Source organism: Panthera leo, chromosome C1 (assembly GCF_018350215.1).
Source record: "Panthera leo isolate Ple1 chromosome C1, P.leo_Ple1_pat1.1, whole genome shotgun sequence".
Classification (NCBI taxonomy): domain Eukaryota; kingdom Metazoa; phylum Chordata; class Mammalia; order Carnivora; family Felidae; genus Panthera; species Panthera leo.
In genome coordinates this window covers 18,827,114-18,848,050 of record NC_056686.1, presented here as the reverse complement: position 1 = coordinate 18,848,050, position 20,937 = coordinate 18,827,114, and the positions used below count along the sequence as shown (strand labels likewise).

Sequence of the window (20,937 nt, the reverse complement as noted above, 5' to 3'; positions counted from 1 at the left end):
GTCAAATAATAAAATCATGAAAATATTTTTGAACAAGTGAAAGAGTCCTATTGTACACACAGTTTTGTATGGTGTTTTTTTCCCTCTTAATAGCAAGGAAAAGAAGTTTATGATATAATATTATCATTCTTTTGTGGCAATATATAATTTCATCAACTATTCCTAATAAAGTTAAGAAAGAATTTTAAATTTTAACAAGTTGGCAAGAGAAATGTATCCCGTGTTATAAAAACTGTACTCGTACTTGTCTGGCTCAATAAGAATACAAAGTTTGCTTTTTTGTTTATTTGAGCACTGATCATTCCAAATTAAAACCTACTTCACAACTTAGCTATTCCAACATGCATTTCTGAGCCTCAGGCTAAAGGGAGGCCAGTATCCCTTATGATCCTAGCTTCACTGCTGCCCTGTGGTCCCCCACCAAACTCGTGCCCAATAGGTTCTATTAACTGTTTACAGGGGTAGTTTTTTCCCCAACTCCTAAGACATTATTAAAGTAATTTAGAAAATCACTACGGTTCATCAAAGTCACAGATTATTGAGCTGGAAGGCTCCCCTAGACATTATCTAGATTACTTCACCTTCATATGACAAAGAAAAAACTGCAACCCAGACACAATGACGAGTGTAAATGGCAACTCACTTGAACCAAGACCCGGGACCAGGAAATACAAGGAAAAACTAAAGTATGAAGACAATCACTTTAATTAGAGGAAAGCAGACTAAGGAACTGTCATGTTAGCTTATAAATCAAGTCAGATATGAGAGAGTGCTAAAAGATGGAGAAAACCGTGCTCACAGTGGATACTTCAAATATCAGAGCTGACCCGTGCCTTCTACACGGGCCAACATCATCCCCTTGGCACCTCTGAGAAGAGGATGAACAATGCTCCAGGGAGCTTTTAGGAGCTGGCACTCCCTCCAGGATCAAAATCCTAACAGGTTCCGCAGCTGGGCCTAAGAATCAAGCTTCGTGCAGCTTTGCTGAAAGCGTAGCACGCTGAGAGCCAGTCCTCACGTCCCCACGCTCCCGACTCAGGCTGCCACGGTGGCCTGGAAGAATGTGAGAATGTCTGGCCTCATCTTAGTTTGAGACAGCAGAAGTACAGCTGTAAGGACGGAGGTGACTGTGTGGCTCCACTCCAGGCAGAACACACCTGAAACAGCACGTTTCGGTTAAGAGACCCGCTAAGAGCTAAGGTCAGGATGGGGAAAGTGGTTCAGATAACATACAAGGAAAGCTGATGAAACTAGAGACGTTGTGCCTACAGAAAAGAAGACTCGAGAGAGAAGACGTTAAATCTCTGAAGAAATGTTAACTGTGGATGGGAGACCACACTCATTCGGCGTGGCTCTCATGTAGGGACGCAATGCTTGGGCTCAAGGGGATGGTCTGTAGGCCCCTCGAATCTGAAGAAAAAGTTCTGTGCACTTCCCTTTATTTGTGGGGGAAAGCCTCTTTATGTCCTCTGTGAGATAAGCAAGCCCCCAAATAGTCAAGATGTGCTGGGTCAAAAATATCAGGAGGAAAATTCTGGGTCAGTGTCAGGAAGAACTTTCTATTACAGCTGCCCCAAAAGCTGAGTTCCTTGTCACTGTAGGCTTTCAATCAGCGATTAAACCACTAAGTGTCAGTGATGCTATGGGGATTGTTAGACCAAACAAGGGTTCAACTCAATGACCTCAGACACTCCTTTCAAAGCTGAAACTCTGGGAACATTTTTCCTATGTGGAACGTGGCTGTCTTCGAGTCTACCTAAAGAGAAATCACTTCAACATACACACACACACACACACACACACACACACACACACACACACAAGAATATCTTCATAATGAGGATTGGTCGTTGAAATGCCTACAACTGAGATGTCAAATCATAAAGGCTTAAACTTTTCATTCAATAATGAAAAAACAGACGAAATAAACTTTAAAGATGTAATCTATTCGGAAAAGGCCACTTAAAAAATGTCTGCATTAAATCCAACCCTAAGTAATGTATTCAAAGAAATCATTTAAAAAGTTGAATCTAAGATTTCTATCCATGTTAAGAAGCCATTAAGACTTACCTGTGTGCCATACGTACTGAACCCACACATAGGTGCTAGCAGCAAAAAAAAGCCATTGTATGGGGATGAACAGCAGACATATTATATTTGACGTGAATGCTACACAAACAAAAAATACTGAGAAGGCCTAAAGGAAACAAAACAAAACAAAATTAAAAACACATCTTAGAACTTCTTTTTTAAACAGAGGTTATTAAAAGCATGTTGGACAAAGATCTCTGAAACTGCCATGCTATAGAGCAAGTGACAACAGGACATTTTAAACACTGAAAACCCACCATATAAAAAGGAGAGGTCAATTGAGCATTAAAGAGTAATCCTATTTATGGCCTCAAATCATGAAGAACAACCGGACCAGACCACACTGAGGCTGGATCACAGTGAGTTCATTTGGACTCCACAGGTGGGTCACCTAAAAGAGTCAGAATTTTAACACAGAAAAGGCTCCTCTCCTCATCAAACATTCCTAAAGAGCCTCATTCTTAAAGAAGAGGCTGTTGGAGCACAAATGAACCACAGTAGTAAGAATTATGCTGATGTTCAGGGTTTTAATAATGCAACCTTTCTCTGGACACACCACTATTATGTATTACCAACAGGACATGAGCTCAAAGCCATCTCTTCTAGGCTCTGGATTTCGAAGTCGAAGAGTTACAGGTTTAAGGTGTGGTCATGGAACACAAGAGAACTGCAGGTCAACCAAGGGAACAACCCCAGGTCTTTGCCCTCGTTCTAAACCTGTAGTTTTCAAACCACAGCCTGGGGCTGTGTGGGGAGGATGCCTCGGCGACCCAATCAGTTAAGCGTCTGACACTTGGTAAGGGCTCAGGTTATGATCTCATGGTTCCTGAAATAGAACCCATATCAAGCCCCGAATCAGGCTCCACGGAGCTTGGGATTCTCTCTCTCTCTCTCTCTCTCCTCTCTCTCTCTCTCTCCCTCCCTCCCTCCCTCCCTCTCAGCCTCTATCCAGCTCAAGGGTATGTGCACACGTGCGCACACTCTCTAAAAATAAATAAACGTAAAAAAACAAAGCAAAACAAAACAAGCCTAGTTTGGGGATTCCTGCATCCTTTCAGTGGGTCTCGCAAGTCAGTATCATTTTCATGACAATACCAAGATGTCATCTGCCTGTTACACGCTCATTCACTCAGGCCTAAGGTTTTTTCCTAGAAGCTACGTGATATGTAATATTGCAATCGAGTGAGTTCAGAAACAGATATGAAAATGCAGCTGTCTTCCATTAAGCCAGACATTAAAGAGATTTGCAAAAATGTAGTCAATCTTCGCATTTTTTTGTTTTGGAAAATATAGTTATTTTTCATTTAAAAAATGTAATTTGCGTTAACATGTGATGGGCTTGTTACTATTTTCAAGTGAATCACCAAATATCTAAATTTGCTTTCAAAGTTTTAATTTCTAATATAGTAAATATGGACAGATCTAACCCACATAAATAAAAGTTGCTTGGAATCCTCAGCAATTTAAGAATGTAATGGGGCCCTGAGACCCCCAGAAAGTTTGAGAACCACTGTTCTAACTCTAACCCAATCACTAACACAGTGATTGGGGCCCCAGAAATACTTCGGAATAGGACGAGGTAATTATTGTTTCCTTCATTACTTTGTTTCCCTCCCCAGGTCTTCCCTTCTCTTCTTGTCTCTAGAATGGTAGAGGAGGCAGGGAATGTGACGATTTGATCTGTGGGTTTAGACAAAAGTGGCTTAAGAGGCCAGTTTCAGTCCATAGGTCCTATTAGCTCAGTACAGTCACCTAAGGACTGCTAATAAAATGTACTTTAGACAGTTTTATCATCAGTTACTGAAGATTTTCTTAGAAAATTAAATCGCTTATACTTGAAATACACGTATTAATAAACATACCAGCCCCTGGTATCTGAAGGAATCATAGACGCTCCTGATGAAAAGCCAAAATGGCCACAGGTATTCAAATCTGAACTCCAGGACAAAATCGGCCAGGAGGACCAGTGCCCACACTACCAGGAATTTCAGGTATAAAAACGTACTGCAAAGTAATAAAAGTAAAGAATTAATTCAAGGTTATCTGGGAAGCACAGAAAAAGAAAACACACTTTTTTTTAAGAGACAAAAAAAATATCTTCACATACCATGAAAACAATGGAGAAAAAGGACAAAAAAGAGTTGTCGCTGGAACCCATTTAATATTTAACAGCTCTGGCGTTCACTCTGATACCCACAACCCTCAAAGAAAGGTGATGACCAAAAATGCTTAATTCCATTTAAGATAAAAAAAATTTTTTTTAATCTCACCACTATTTAAAAATGTGCTAAGTATTTGACTTCAAAATACTGCAACACTCTCAAAATTACAGCTTTCAGGCTATTCTTCATTAGAAGAAAATGTCACGGTTGAAAGGCTTCAAATTTGCTGTTTCCCCACCCCTCTACAGCTGCTTGAAGAGTCTTTGAAATTCTTGATGTACATCCCTACATGCTTGAAGGGTTCTGTCTTTTTCCCTCTTTTCTCCTCTTGCCTCTCTATGTATTATTCACCTGCATTAACCAAACAAAACTCAAATGACTTCCCTAAACAGAAAGAAATGAACTTCAGGAGCAGATGCCAATCACTGCTAAGGATGTAAAATGTACTTTAAAGAGAGGTGCCTGGATGGCTCAGTCGGTTATGTGTCCGACTCGGGCTCAGGTCATGATCTCATGGTTCGTGGGTTCGAGCCCCATGTCAGGCTCTGCACCGATGTGCTGAGCCTGCTTGGGATTCTCTCCTCTTCCCCTGCCCCTCCCCCACTTGCTTGGGCTCGCTCGCTCTCTCTCAAAATTAATAAATAAACTTAAAAAAATGTACACTAAAGAAAAAATCCTGAAGCATCTCAGCCTTGCTCTAGCTAAGATACAAATATGTGCTTCCATTTCCCTCTGGATATATGTTAAATAGAAACACACTTTGATAAACTGGGCAGAACACATATTTAACCACTCCAGTAGCTCAAAACAAGGAAATGGATTAAAATCTCAAAGTCCATTCTTCCAGTTCATGAGTTGTATAGTAGGTGAGAGTAGCCTTCAGATTAATAAGCCCCTTATTATTTAATAAGCGCCTAATTCTATGTCCCTAACCTAGTCAATTCTGGAGCAGGCTAAGGCTAGGCATTAAAAAAAAAAAAAAAAAAAAAAATGGGGTGCCTGGGTGGCTCGGTCGGTTGAGCGTCTGACTTCGGCTCAGGTCATGATCTCACGGTTCGTGAGTTCGAGCCCCACGTTGGGCTTTGTGCTGACGGCTCAGAGCCTGGAGCCTGTTTCAGATTCTGTGTCTCCCTCTCTCTCTGACCCTCCCCTGTTCATGCTCTGTCTCTCTCTGTCTCAAAAATAAATAAAAACGTTAAAAAAATTGAAAAAAAAAAAAAAAAAAAGGTTTTTGTAAGATAGATTGAAAATACCTAACACTCACTTTGACTTGGGCTAGAACTTGCGTGCTGCTTTGTGCTACAAATATTCCAATATTGATACGATTACATTAGCTGTTTGAATATATACCACCACCACCAAAATCGAGACTTCAATAAATCATTTTGAAATATATTAAAATAAGCTGCAAAAAAACTTAGAAACTTGGGGGCGGGGGGCAACAAAAACAGGATCCAGCACTGAGGATTGTTTCTGTGCCCTCTCAAGTCACAAGGGCAAAAAGATGTCAAGAACAGACATGTATGACCCTCAATGATACAAGAGCAAAATGATGCATAATTTGCAACTAGGGGCAATTTCTAATACTAACTCTTTTTTTTTTTTTTTTTTTAACGTTTACTTATTTTTGAAACAGAGAGACAGAGCATGAACGGGGGAGGGTCAGAGAGAGGGAGACACAGAATCTGAAACAGGCTTCAGGCTCTGAGCTGTCAGCACAGAGCCTGACGTGGGGCTCGAACTCCCGGCCGAGAGATCATGACCTGAGCCGAAGTCGGCCACTTAACTGACTGAGCCACCCAGGCGCCCCTCTAATACTAACTCTTGATAGAACCTCTTAGGGCTCTGATGATAGGTTTCGATCAAGAGGTCTGCAATAGAATCAAGGAACCCAAGGCAAACCAGAAAACAGGCTTGTATTCTAAGTCCCACCTTTTAGTTTCATCTCCCTAGACTCAATATTAGCCGGGTGACGATGGGGGCCCCATTCTCACTCAACAAATCTATCACTGATCCAGTGGAGAGCAAGACATATTTTATTAGAAGAGACAACTGAGTCCCGAATAGGCATGCGGGAACACAAATCTAGTTTCAGACCAGCTTTCCAAGCTGCTTGGCTTTCAAACGGAACGGTTTTTTCCTTGTGTCTAGAATTGTTTCTAGATTTTAAAGAAGTATGATAATAGCCTCTCGGCCATGTTTCTAAGGCATTTAAGAAATGGCATGCATGGAGATGTTTTTTACTTCTCCCGTGAACACTTTTTCCCATGGGGCTGCCTCCAGACTGCAGCTGAAGGAGATGTGGCGAGTACGTCAACTTGTGGAGTTGACGCCGCTCCCAGGTGAAGGTGAGTACCACTCTCTGCCCCAAACGCTCCCCAGGCGTGGCAGCCCCCCTGTCCGGCCAGCAACATCCTACTGCACTAGTTAGATAGCCATTATCCAAAGACTGACAGGCTGTTGAATACTTTTTCATGACCTAATCATCTAAACCTAAGGCAATACAAAAGTTATCATCTTTGTAACAGTGACTACTCGTTTCCAAGTCTGTGACTTCATAGGGGTTCCTTTTCATATATTTCGTATCTTTTCAAAAAACTGCTTTCATGCTTTTCGTGTTCCTTGGCACCCAGTTCTCAGTCACAGTTTAGAAGTGTAGATATCTAAGGAAACTTGATCTTTCACAAACATATGCCGTACCCTCAACTTTCGTCAGGCTCCCCTTTTAGGAGCACCTGCCTCTAAAAATCAAGAGGCGATCTAATCAACAAAGTAGATTTTACGAGTTTTACAAGAAGAGTTCTAGAGTTTAGTTGCACAATCGTGTGAATATACATGTGGTTACTGACCTGGACATTAAAAATGGTTAAGATGCCAAATTTTACATTATGTATTTGGCCACACTTTTAAATATATGCAAATAAATAATTTACTCGTCTTAAAAAGAAGTTGATTTTACTTTGGGACTAGTACTGAATTGATTCCTTTCCGTCTTCGGGGTTTTAGAAAGTTTAAGACAATTGCCTGATTCAGTATTCACTTAGTTCTTTCTATCAGTAAATTATGCTTATTATCCTTCTATAGGTACCTGTAAAAAAAAAAAAAAAGCCAAAAGACGAGTAATCGAAAATGACTACTCTCCGTGTAGACACCCTAACTAATTCCTTTCCTTCCATGTTTTGAAGGTCATAAGATTTTGCCAAATCCAAAGAGATGACGTTCTAAAGGGACAGAAAATAAGGTTTTAAGCCATTATAGCATTCCACAATATTTCTTTTAAACCATGAAGAAAATATGATTAAATATAAAAGATTTTTATGCATACAGTTCGTAACATGGTTCATAGCCTGATGTTACTTTCTCTGATCCAAATACATTTACGAATAACTATAAAATGTCTTGAACAAAAATATAAAGCATAACTGCAACAAAAAGATAGTTTTCATAATAATATAATGAAACAAAGGCAGACCAATAGTGTCTTTTGATGGCCTTACGTGCTTCTGTTCTAGATGCCAGTGAAATAAAGAAGTGACGTGTGTAATTATCAGGCTTAATGGCGGTGACTCTTTCAAAGGGGTTGTTAGCTCTAAGTACCCCCCCGACCCCCCCCACACACATTCTATTCCTGCCCTTGCCATTTACAACCATTTTTTACCTGAACCTATTTAGCAATACTCTCCACCTATGGATTAATCATTTATGATTAATGAGAAGTAGTATTGGACATTTTTCTTTTTCCAAGTAAAGTGCACCTGCTCTCTGCTACCACTAGCTGCTTGTCACTTAGATCATTTTCTGGAGCCCACATAATTACCATAGTGTGGCCATCAATCCTCAGTACCTGACCTTTTCCCTCGGCAGACTAATGGCCATTTAGTTCACTTGGTCCTCACCACAGAAATGACTCTCTAGAACACTTCACTGGCTGTGCTAGTGGCCATCTATCTCAATTCCTAGCTTTCCCGTCCTCTCAGACAGCAACCGTGAACTGCTTTTAGCTTTCAGTACGTAGCATGATACTTCTTACACCAAACTGCTGTCTTGTCTGTTATCAAATACCTCTCCCTACTCGACATCACCTCTAGAATATTCCTCCAGTCTTGTCCAGCTGATATTCCTGCTGAAATCTTATTATGTATGATTTCAGTCCTGCTACTCCAAGTGTGGTCCAGGGACCAGCAGCATCAGCATTAAGGACGAGGTTTTCAGAAGAGCGGTATTTCAGGGCCCGCCTCAGACCTATTTCATCGAAGCGTTCGTGGTCACCAGATCCCTAGACCGTGTGTGTGTACATTAAAACTGGAGAAGTACTGTCCCGTCATATAAACTTCTCGCTCTTATGGTACCAGCACCGAACTCCACAATGTCTCAGAAAGAAAACAACCATCTCCTCGGATTATCAGTTCTTCTCTCCAAACCGTTAGCTCTCCTTCCCTCAACTAGGAACACTGTTTAAGGTTAATTCGTCCATTTTCTTACCTTTCTTTCTGAGTTACAGACAAGATCCCTACCAAAGTACAACGTAACCACATGACGCACTTCTAATAACTTCTCGCCCTTCAGTGCACAGCATGAGCGTCACTTCCTTAAAAAAGGTCTCCGTGATCCCAAAGTGAAGACTGGTGCCCCGTGATATGCTCACACAGCATCCTGGACCCTAAGAACGTTTACTCGCAATTATAAATAAGTAGTATTTTATTTCATTCACTGTTTAAAAGTAAAGTCCACCAGAACAAAAGAGCTGCCTATTTTGTTCCCTGCTTTAGCCTCAGTGCCCGGCAGAGCACCCGCACACTGCAGAAGCTTAACAAATATTTGTCGAATGAATGACCTACAATGCACAAGAGTGTTCAGAATCGACAGTAAGGCCTTTACCAAAGCACACACTTAAAATGAAGGTAGATGGAGAGATCGTGCACAGATGACTGGGAAGGGTATTTAAACAAAGCAACATCAACCAACAAAACAAACACAGCTTCTGCTCCAAAGATTACCATGCACATGCTCCCAATCTGTTTTCTCCTTCACTAGGAACAAACGAATCTAATCACTAATCAGTCTTGCTCTGGGTGCCGGACTATCATTCCATTTGGCCTACCTGCCACTGGCTCTGCCTACAGCGGGAGTTCTCAAAGTGTCTTCTGTTAAGACTAACATTACAGAAATCTGCAAAAATGTAGAGCCACACCACCCTTCTCATGGGTTTATTACTATTTTTATATGAACTAGTAATTCTTAAAATGTTTCTTTCATGGGGAGCCCGAGTGGCTTAGTCAGTTAAGCTTCCGACTCTTGGTTTCGGCTCGGGTCATGATCTCACGGTTTCAGGAGTTCAAGCCCCGCATCAGGCTCTGTGCTGGCAGCACGGAGCCTGCTTGGGATTCTCCCTCTCCTCTCTCTCTGCCCCTCCCCAACTTGCGCCGTCCCTCTCGCAAAATAAATACATAAACTTAAAAAAAGTTTCTGTCTTAATTTCTAATATAGCAAATACTGATAGCTATAACCCATACAAACCAAGAGCGGAGAGAGGTCCTGAGACAAAAACAACTGAGAAATGGTGGACTATAGAAAGTTGTGCACAAGCATCAAGATCAAATGGTCTAGACCCACTGCTATGTTCTGCACCTGCATCCCGGTGTGCAATCCAGAGAGGAGGGACAGTCTGAGAAGACCTAAGCTGCTCCTTACTTGTCTTTTCTATTCTAGTCCTCCTGCAGACCGCAAAGAGAACTTTTCGAGAGTCAATTACACACACACACACACACACACGCACACACACACTCATACATATATATATATATATACATATACAGGCACCGCGGTGACAAATCTACTGTAAAATACAACCAATTTAAAAAGAAAAACTAGGATAGAAATCACTTAAAAAAGCTTTTAAGAATTTTTTAAGAATTGTGTGGTATAGTATTTTACGAAGGACTATATGGACTACAGAGATATCAAGGACAGGTACTGGAACCTAAAGCTGCTGGAGAATATTTAGAGTTTTAGAAATTCTGTTTCAAAAACACTTTCATCTAAAACACACACACACACACACACCTCTGACAGTGTGGACTCTATGAGGTTTGGGATGGGGAGGGGGCAGAGGCACATGAGGAGAAAGAGAACAAGCCACAGTATCTTGTGTTGAAGACACTTCGTATCTTCAACGGTAGTAATCACGCACCTAATCACACCTTACACTTACACCACACGTGTAATTTTTCCCAATGCTTTCATGTTAATTATCTCATTTTAGCCTTACAACTGTGAAATAGGCAGGGTAGTTATTACCATTTCATAAGAAAGAAACCTGAGGATCCAGGAACCTAGAGGCTGCAGGGCACTGTTGAAAGAGCACAGGAATAGGGGTTTGGAGACCACAGAGAACAGAGTGAGTTCTATGTGGAATGTTGTACTGTTGCTAAAAAAAATAAATAAATACTTTTTTTTTTTTTTAGTTTTTAATGTTTATTTTTGACAGAGAGAGAGAGAGAGAGACAGACAGACAGAGACAGAGCATGAGTGGGGGAGGGGCAGAGAGAGAGGGAGACGCAGAATCTGAAGGAGGCTCCAGGCTCCGAGCTGTCAGCACAGAGCCCGACGCGGGGCTCGAACTCATGGGCTGTGAGATCATGACCTGAGCCGAGGTCGGACGCTCAACCTACTGAGCCACCCAGGCGTCCCTAAATACATTTCTATTGTAAGAAATGGAGAAGAGATTAAGTGAGGAGAAAAGCCAAGAAACTTTTATGTAAAATGGAATCCTACTTTTGTTAAGAAAGAAATATACCCATTTGCTTATATAGAAAGAAGAACAATAATTAAAAACTATGTAATAGTGATTATCCCAGAGCAGGAGCACTAAGGTCTGTTGCATTGTGCTAATACATTGTCATATTTTTACTTTTATTTATTTTATTTTTCAGTAGACTTCATGCCCAGTGCAGAGCCCAACACGGGCTTGAACTCACAGCCCTGAGATCAAGACCTGAGCTGAGATCAAGAGTCGGATGCTTAACCAGCTGAGCCACCCAGGTACCCCCTCACTACTTTTATTTGTTTAACTCTTCATTTTGAAATGACTTTAGACTTACAGAAAAGTTGCATGAATTGTATAAAGAATTCCCTCCTATCTTTCGCCTAGATTCCATAAATGATAAAATAAGTTATCAAGTTTCTGTTATCATGCTCCCCCTGTTACCATGCATACATATTGGTTATTTTTTTTAATCAGTCAGGAAATTAACATTGATATGTTACTATTACCTGATCTAGAGACCTTATTCAAATTTCAGTAATTATCTCACTGATGTCCTTTGAAGCAACAGATGAATAAATAGAGATTGAGCCATCGACATATCCTGGTCCAGAATCACATTTTGCATTGTTGTCATATCTATACTGATTTTTTTTTTTTAATTTAACAGAGATTCTCATTTAAAAAAGGCTCCTGGTAACTGTTGCTTCACCTGGAGAATGAGGACAATGACACTTGCCCTACATGTAGTAGAGACTTGAGAGCTCCGTATGAATTATTACACATGCATGACACTCAGAAGTGATGAAGCAGTACCATACTGTGCAACAAAAAAGAGAACAGACTTTGGGGTTAGACAGATATGGGCCTCTATCAAAGGAACTAAACTTGGGGCAAACTTGGTTTCCTCACATATGAAACTGAAGCTAATACCCTTACTGGAACAAAATAAAAGAATGAAGAGAAAAAAAAATAGTAACAGCAAATAACTTTCCGAGCAGCTCTCTGTGTCAGGCATTATGCTAAGTTCTTTATGTCACTTATCTCAATTGCCCTTATATCAGTCCTGTAAACTAGGTGGTCTTATTTACTATTCTCATTTTATAGATGAGAAAACAGAGAGAGAAAGCAAGTAAATGACTTGTTCAAGATCACATAACTAGGGTCGGGGACATTCCTTGAACTCAAGTTCATATGACTTAAAGCCCATACAATTATTCCTCATACTGGACTTTCTCATCTCACATTAGATATTCAGTAAATATCATTTTCCTTCTTTATATCCTTTCCTATGTGTATATTCAAATTATATAATTCTTTAATTTTTCCAACAGGACCAAGTTTTTAAAAAATGAGATGTACTTTAGGAAAGAATACATCCCCAGTATCTCATTCGTAAACTATGAATTTATAAACTTAATTTGTAAACACACTATGAAGCTCTGCAGAAAAAAAAATTAAGTCAAATGTTCTTTACAGAAATAACTATGGCACAAAAGATGGGACAACTCAAGACTGCTTTCCAGCAAAATTCACACTCTTAGAACGGTCATTGTAATAAGGAAACATGTAATTCAAAAATAAAAAGACAACTCATTTTTTATTTTTTTTTTTAATTTTTTTTTTAACATTTATTTTTTTTTTTGAGACAGAGAGACACACAGCATGAACGGGGGAGGGGCAGAGAGAGAGGGGAACACAGAATCAGAAGCAGGCTCCAGGCTCTGAGCCATCAGCCCAGAGCCCGACGCGGGGCTCGAACTCGCGGACCGCGAGATCGTGACCTGAGCAAAGTCGGACGCTTAACCGACTGAGCCACCCAGGCACCCCGACAACTCATTTTTTAAAAAAAAAATCATAAATACAATGAACCATGACGTATACAGGTTGTCAGGCCTAGAGCAAGATAAGAAAATAATGCTTATTACCCCTGAGAAAGAAGACTCCAACCTTAGTATTTCTCTCATCTGAGACAGGAGTTTTTGTTTGACCATGAACGTGGCACTCGCCTCTCTAGAACTCAAGTGTCCTCACTACAAGATAGGCAAAATACTGAATTTAGTACTGAGTAGCTTATTTGGCTTTTAGAAGTGTTTTGAAGGGGCGCCTGGGTGGCTCAGTCGGTTGAGCCGCCGACTTCGGCTCAGGTCACGATCTCGCGGTCCGTGAGTTCGAGCCCCGCGTCGGGCTCTGTGCTGACAGCTCGGAGCCTGGAGCCTGTTTCGGATTCTGTGTCTCCCTCTCTCTGACCCTCCCCCGTTCATGCTCTGTCTCTCTCTGTCTCAAAAATAAATAAACGTTAAAAAAAAAAAAAAAAAAGAGGAAGTGTTTTGAAGATGAAAAAAGTAATAATATAATTTGAAAACAGAGCTAAACCGTTTCCAGCCACCTCCGCCGTACTAGGTAAGGAAACAGATCTCAAGCAGCGCAAATCAATCAGTGATGTCTAACAGGTACACCTAAAGTGGACTCGCTGCACTGTTTCAATCCACTTAAATGCAAAGCCTCTAAAAAAGAAAAGGCAACAGAAGACATGGACGAGGGATAAATTATTTCTGACGTCACAATCCCATGACTCAACGTGAGTCCATCACCCTTAAAAGAAGCAGGCAGAAACAAAGGAATGAAGGTCAGAGTTATGAAGGGGCTTCAAAGTCTCTGGATGATAAGCATTTTGGAAGGCTGATGAGCAGAGGCCAACCTGACATCAGTTAAATGTCAGAGTAAAGATATAAAGCCTCAAAGAATACATTCAAACAGTTGATTGCGTTGTTTTTTTTTTAAAGTCTCTATTACCGGGATCCATGTGCCTAAAGGTGAGAGACCTTGAGGAAACAGTCACTCCTTGGGTACTTGAAGAAATTCATGATGGAAAAAAAATGTGTAGCAAAGGAGATGTGTTTCTACTGTTGGTATTTGCCACTATGCTTAAGTAGCTTGTTGATTGAGCACACAACTTTTTTCTTCTGGACCTATTTCTTGAAAATGGTCCAAGTAAGATAATTACACCCAAATCTATAAGCCTAGAAAATAAAAGTAATATATTGAAGAGCATACTAAATTTCATCAAGAAAAGTAACCCAGGGGCACCTGGCTGGCTTAGTTGGTAGAGCCTGCAATTCTTGATCTCAGGGTTGTGAGTTTGAGCCCCACATTGGGTGTAGAGACAGAAATAAAGAAATAAAGGAAGGGAGGACAGGAGAAGAGAGGAGAAGAGGAAAGGAAGAAAGGAAGAAAGAAAAGTAAGCCAATTATAGTATTTCACTTTGAGGTCTTAACCATGTTTATAAAATTTCTATCTGACTCTCCAGGCTCCATGAGGTATGTTATATCTTGTTATATCTCCTGAAGTTATCACCCGGATCACGGCCTAGAAAATGACGAAACAAACAAAACACACACACACACACACACACACACACACACACACACACACAAAAACCCCGCAGATCTGGGAGAAACGGCCAGAGAAAAAGCCTCTGGAAATATAAGTGCTTATAGAACAAGGATTGGCTCCATGATATTTGGCAAACAACTAACAAGAAAGTGAAAATAATAGGTTATTAAGTCTCCCATTAAAATCAATCTCCAAATCTAGTGAGGTTCAAGAAAGGCCATGAGAAATCAAAGAAAAAGGAAAATATCACTAATAAAACAGGAAGCTTTAAAGCAAATAATCTGAGGGGCGCCTGGGTGGCTCAGTCGGTTGAGCATCCAACTTCGGCCGAGGTCATGATCTCGCGTTCATGAGTTCGAGCCCAGCGTCGGGCTCTGTGCTGACAGCTCAGAGCCTGAAGCCTGCTTCAGATTCTGTGTCTCCATCTCTCTCTGCCCCTCCCCTGCTTGTGCTCTCTGTCTCTCAAAAATTAAAATAAAAAAAGTTAAAAAAAATTTTAAAGCGAATAATCTGAAATAGATCACATTCCCTCCTTCCCCTGCCTCAACTTGTAGCAGGAATTTAAAGGGATTTTCAAAGCATCTAATGAAACTAAACTGCCAAGAGCACTCAGGCAAGAAAAATCATAAATGAAACTTGGAGGAAAGTACCTTTTTTTTTTAAAGGTAGTACACTACTAGCAAAAACGAAGTACAAAACTCCAGTATGGCAGATTTGTTTAAATGTCTTTCATGAAAACTGCAAAAATAAGGATTAGGTAAACACGTCACTGGAAAGGTTAGAACATTTCCATTTCTACATTGTCCTCACCCCCTCCCCCAACACCGCTCTAAAACCATACCGAATTTATCACTTTCACGTCAGGTCCTGCGTTGCTGCCGTTAAAGCCTACCGAGATTACCAAAATGCTTTTAGGCTGTGAGGTTGCAACATTGGTATCTGGGGTTTCGGTTGCAGAACACATGTACAATCAAGGCAGCCAAGGGTCATACCAGCCTCTAGGGGCTTTAATAAGCATAGCCCAGAGGAGGCTAAAACTAGACTTAGGAAACATCATTAATTAAAGAGGCAGGAAAAGCAGGAAAGTGAAATCTCTGGAGATCAGATTATTCGGACTGGGATCCAAAAGAGGAAATTAGGAAGCTGAGAAGGATGCAAACGTTGATCATTTGAAAAAGTCAAAGGTCAGGCAACTCTGGTCTGAAATAAAGATGGGACAAGGTATTGTATCTGCCAGGGAAGTCCTGAGTCCTCGGTTCTGGTTTTAAGGCATTAAGACATACAAATCTAAGAGCGGGCTACGGTCCTGCGCTGCCCACGCTTCAGGCAGCGTGCTACGCAGAGCCCAGCACACGATGACAGGAAGTATTCATAAATTCACAAGTGATGGGGCACTTCCTTCAACCACCAGTAACGAAGATCTAAAATAGCTTCCCGAAGCTTAACACAGGTGCCTTACTTAAAATTCTTATTATGCTTACTTGGGTCAGTAACAATTTTGACTGCAGAGACTTTAAACCTCAGCGTTTCTGCCTCTGGCTTCTACATAGCACACCTCGTCTCACCCTCCTATTATCAAGTCAGTAATTCTCAGGGGGAAGGAAGTGGGGAGTGTGGCGGAGTGACAGGTGGGTAAACCACACAGAATCCCCTTAAGGCTTTTCAAAACTACATAGCACTCCAACCCCACCCGGCCTGGAGAAATCACTGCACGTAATTAGATGTTACCGTGGGGAGCGTCTGGTGCATGTGTGAAGGCAGACGCGGGCAGAGGATCCCGGCCGTAAAACCCGAGGACCTCTGAAATGTCGCAGTTAAGTGGACTCATTTATTTTACTTTCTCTTATGAATGGCCTTTCTTCACAATTTCCAAAGCACTTTCACATCTATCTCATCTGAGTTAGCAAATACTCCCTCACTTAGTGGCGACCGTCTACTTCATCATAAAATAGCACCGGGCAAAATTAAGCTGTTAGTGCATCCGGTGAACAACCAAAATAGCAAGCTAAAATGTAATGCAACAAAAATATTTTCACGTGAAGTTCTTTGGAACCCCCACACCACCGGGCAAATTTAAGAGGGCATTGTGACGGTCTGCTGTAAACTCCCTGAAGACAAGAAACTATGCCTTATCCCACACCCTTCACAATTCCCTGAGCAACGCAGGTCCTTAACCAAGTAGGATACATTCATTTATATTCATTTATTTATTAATGCACACGCTCAACATTTATCCAGCACTAAATTCCTACTCTGGCTCTGTGCTGGCTTGGGCTGTTTATAAGTGACATTGGATTTTAGCCCTTAGTAATATAAAAGAAATCCATCACCATTTCTGTTTCTTTTCTCCTATTCTTGATTGTTAATATGACCAGAATCACATATTTCTATACATTTCAATTTTCAAACAAAGGGCACATATATAAATGGAGATCATGTTGATAGGTCTACAATCCATTTTCCTTCTACCTTGCCCCTGAAACAATTCTACCACAGCCATTATACAGACAATAATCCTATCATTCGACAATCACCTCAGTCACAGTTGCTGGATTGGAGCCCATGATTAAAAGCGTCTCAGCAACAGGATTTTTTTCAGCAAGACCAAGAAGCAACTCACCCTCTGTTTTGACTACTCAACTTCTGTTTATAGCTGTACCAAATCTTCTAGTCTCTCTTGCCTCCTTACAGGATAAACCAAACATGTTAAACTGTGATAACAACAACATGGTAAATAATATTTGTATTGCGTGCTAGAATTTACAGAGTGTCACAAACTGAACGTGATCTCCTTTGGTCCTCAAGACTCATTTGACAGATGAGCGAACTGGGACTCAAAGTGGGAGAGCTGGGATGGGGAGTCCAAACCCAGGTCTCCCGACGCCCGCAGTCCAGGGCTCTCTTCATCACAGCTGCCTCCTTGCCGTCCCAGGTTCAAAACATTGTGCAGACTGAGAACGTGAAAATAATGTTCATGAAAGGTTATGCTGTGAAACAGTAGATAGTGGTTATCAAAACTGTCCACAGAGACTCAGAAAAAAACCAAACTTCTCTGTTTAATGAGACCAAAATTGGCCACATGTTGAGAAACAAAATGGGTAAATAGATGGTAGGAAACACAGTTCAGTATAGTTAAATTGGATGATCACAGAAATGTGATACTCACAAATCCTCAAACACCGTAATTCATAACGAGCCCACTCATTCTGTTTGCTTTAGAAATAAAGGAGAACTTCTTAAACTTTTTTTAAAAAACAGAATTGGAAAAAACCAAAACTATGATCTTGTGCTTCGGGCCAATACACCATATTATAAACTGAGAAACAGGTAAGTGAATGAAAACATTCATTTGATATATGATGCTCCAAAAGGAAAGACCAGTAAATATATATGTAGGTCTTTTATTAACATTTAACTTAAAAAAAATGCCAAACAGAGAAGGGTAAACAGATTTGAGAGCTACCGGGGTTTTAAAATTTTATAGCGAAACTCTGAATAACTTGCATAGGGTATTTACTATCAACCTTTAGCGTAAGAACATTCGAATTCCAAGAGATCATCACTAAAATAAATAGATCTTCATTAAGAATGAATTCACTTCACACTGTTCATGTTGATTGAGTGGTTACTACCAGGTAGGTACTAAATTGGGCATCATTTGTCCAAATATAAAGAGACGGTGAAATACAACAGAAGACATGTAAACAATATGGGATCCCCAATCTTCTTTCTATAAATAAAGGTACCTCCTCATATGTTACTGTAAATAGCAGCCATTCAAAGCCACACTTGTCTTTGGTCTACAATTCTGTTTAATACGCTTTTTCTATTCTTGTGTCACTATTAAGTTGTTCAAATCTTTTTTCAATGGGCAGAAAAAAAAATCCTTTATTCAAGAAGCATAGCGTGTGTAACTTGAAGAGACATTTCCCCCACCCATTAACTTTGTAGGAAAATGGTTTTTACTTTTTCAGTTTAAATGGTCAGGTTTGATTGATTCAGCATGAATTTTGGCTGGTTTTACTGACTGCTGTACTCTCGTAGCTAGAACAGGGCCTGCCATATAATATATATATATATATATGTGTATATATATATATATTTTTTTTTCTGAATGAATGAATTATTCCTATGATCTACGGCTCATTACATAAGGATATATCTATATGTAAGGATAGATACACAGAAGAACTTTATACTTTGACTTCTTAATGATTTTAAACTTGAAATAAAGAAAACCCCTCCTGTTTACATCACTCAGCTGCTTGTGAAAAGCAATCTTCCACGTATGTAAACAACAGCATGTGCAAGCTGTACAGTTATGCTAACACTTGGTCATTAGCTTGGTGACAACCTGGGTGTCATCAGCTACCTCTCTCTAAGTCCCACAGCTAGGAGAGCTAAATTGTAAAATGCCACAAAGACTCAATTAAACCCATATGCACATGCTGAGCATTCTCCTTTGTAAACTAATTATTTCTCCACTAAAATCATTGCTTTATCAAGGCCAGTACCGTTTAGAATGAACATTCTAAGAAGAACCAGAAAATAAGTCATATACAAGTTCTGCCTAGGAAGCTGTGATTGTCACTAAGTTGCCCCATGAACCTGTTGTCGTCCTTCCCCCCTCTCAGAACAGTGAATTCAATTTCTATTTAAAGAAACATTGCTTTTTTTCGCTAGAAAAATAAAACTGAGTTTGGAGAAAATCTCCTGTGAAAGGTTCGAAGAAAACTATCTGCCTGGAATGATCAAAATAATGTTTGCTGGGAAAAATGACCATCAGCTCCTTCGGAGTCTGGAGCGGGGCCACAAGGCATGATTAGGGGGTATCGGCTTCAGCCCTCGGTGCCAAGTCTGAGATCCCGTAAGAGAAGTAGAGGGCGAAAGAAGGGGCAACGTGGCCACCTGCCCAGTCTGCCGGGGACCGTGGGGCCACCGTCTGCTCCCAACTTTGTCAGCCTTTCCCCCTAGTGCATATGGTCCACGCGTCTCCCGGCTCAGGCCGGCGACTCCCAGGCCAGAGCGGAACTGGGGGACCAGCGGAGGCCCGGCGGCCCCGGGAGCGGCGCCCGGCGCCCCGCGGCGCGGACTGGGGGCGCAGGAGGGGAGGGGGCTCGCCGCCCCTCCCCCCTGCGGGGCCGGGGCGCTCCCAACGGCGGCGCGGCGGCTTCCTCGACCGGCGCCCGCCGCGCCCTCCCCGCCCGGCCGGCGGCCCTCGCCACGCCCCGCGCCCCCGGGGCGCACCCCTGCGGGCCGGCCGGAGCCCCCCGGGCCGCGCTCCTCCGAAGAGCCCCCGGCGCGGGCGTGCGGCCTAGTCGGGGTTACATAACGGGGCCGGGCCCCTCCGGAGCCGGCTGGGGGCCGCGGGGCCCGCGCGGGCGGAGGCGGGGGCGCCGCCGCTCACCTGCCGTAGATGCCCTCGGTGATCCGATTCCGCTTTAGGGGGCGGCGGAGCTTACTGCAGTCGGCGTTCCGCCGCTTCATCCTCCCGCTGGGGGGCCGGGTGCCCGCGCCGCCTCCGCCGCCGTCTCTCACCTCAGCCTCAGCCGCCGCCGCCGCCGCCGCCGCCGGCCCGCCCCGCGTCGGGCCTGGACTCTACCCCTGGGGCCGGTCACACAGACATGGAGCCAGCACCCGGGGGGAGGGGGTGGGACGGGGAGGGGGGGGGCTCAGAGCCTCCTCCGCCTTCGGAAACAAAGAAATGACAATTCCGGGGCCCGCCCGCCCCAGCACCAGCCAGCCGTCTGCCCCGCCTCCTCGGCTCCGACGGACGGCCCTCGGGACCAATCGAAGGCGCCGGTACGCCTCTGCCGGCCAATCCAAGGGCCCGCTGAGGCAAAACGGACTCTAGAACCCGCCTCTTTGAAGGACAGAAGAATGCGCCAATCATTATAGTGTCTGAGTCCGTGCTTGGGCCTATCAGAAAAGATTTAAATAGAGGCTTATAAATAGGCCCTATAAATATAACATCCTATATTCTGCCTTATTGCGAAGGTACACTTCATGACTGTTGGATTGCGTTTCATTGTATTATAATCCACGCTAGAGCATACCGTGCTATATTCATTGCGGGCTATCACTAGCACCGTATGAAACCGGGAGGCCTGGGTTTGCGGCATGTGCCGTTTCTGCGCTGACATGTGCTCCAGTCAGTCGCGTCATTATGTAAGGGGGTCGCAGCATCCTCCCCCTCGAGGAGCCTCCGGGGTCAGCGCCAGGGGCCCTTTCTGCGGATCCTGGAGCGTTCGGCCAGGCCCGCCGCGTCAGCGCGCGACAGGGGTACGAATGACAAAGCAAACCCCACACACACGGACACACACACACACCCTGCCAGCTCCCCGCGAAGTGGTGACAGCGCGGCGGCCAATCGGAGGAGGCGTGGGGCGGGGCCGCTGCGGTCCCGCCCCCTGGGTGCGCGTCACAGGGGGCGGGGCCGTGGGTGCGCGCGACGTCGCGCTGGGCTGCCGGGGGTGTGTGAGGCGGTGCGACCCCCTCTCCACGTCCGCAGGGTTGGCTGGGCG

General features: G+C 42.8%; 1 protein-coding gene across 2 annotated transcripts in view; it reads right to left on the bottom strand.

Annotated features, from left to right (window-relative positions):
- The window catches only part of MACO1 (macoilin 1), a 63,589-nt gene extending 43,530 nt beyond the window's left edge, over nt 1-20,059 (bottom strand). The window contains exons 1-3 of one of the 2 annotated variants that reach the window (XM_042950071.1): nt 19,821-20,059; nt 3,954-4,095; nt 2,071-2,197 (exon numbers count right to left, since the gene is read on the bottom strand). In XM_042950071.1, the coding sequence (XP_042806005.1) occupies nt 2,071-2,197; nt 3,954-4,095; nt 19,821-19,900 (349 nt within the window). In that variant the 5' untranslated portion in view covers nt 19,901-20,059. Of the gene's footprint in view, nt 1-2,070; nt 2,198-2,348; nt 2,461-3,953; nt 4,096-19,820 lie in introns of those variants that run through there. The other variant, XM_042950072.1, reaches the window with a different exon arrangement.
- Nucleotides 20,060-20,937: the final 878 nt, after the last annotated feature.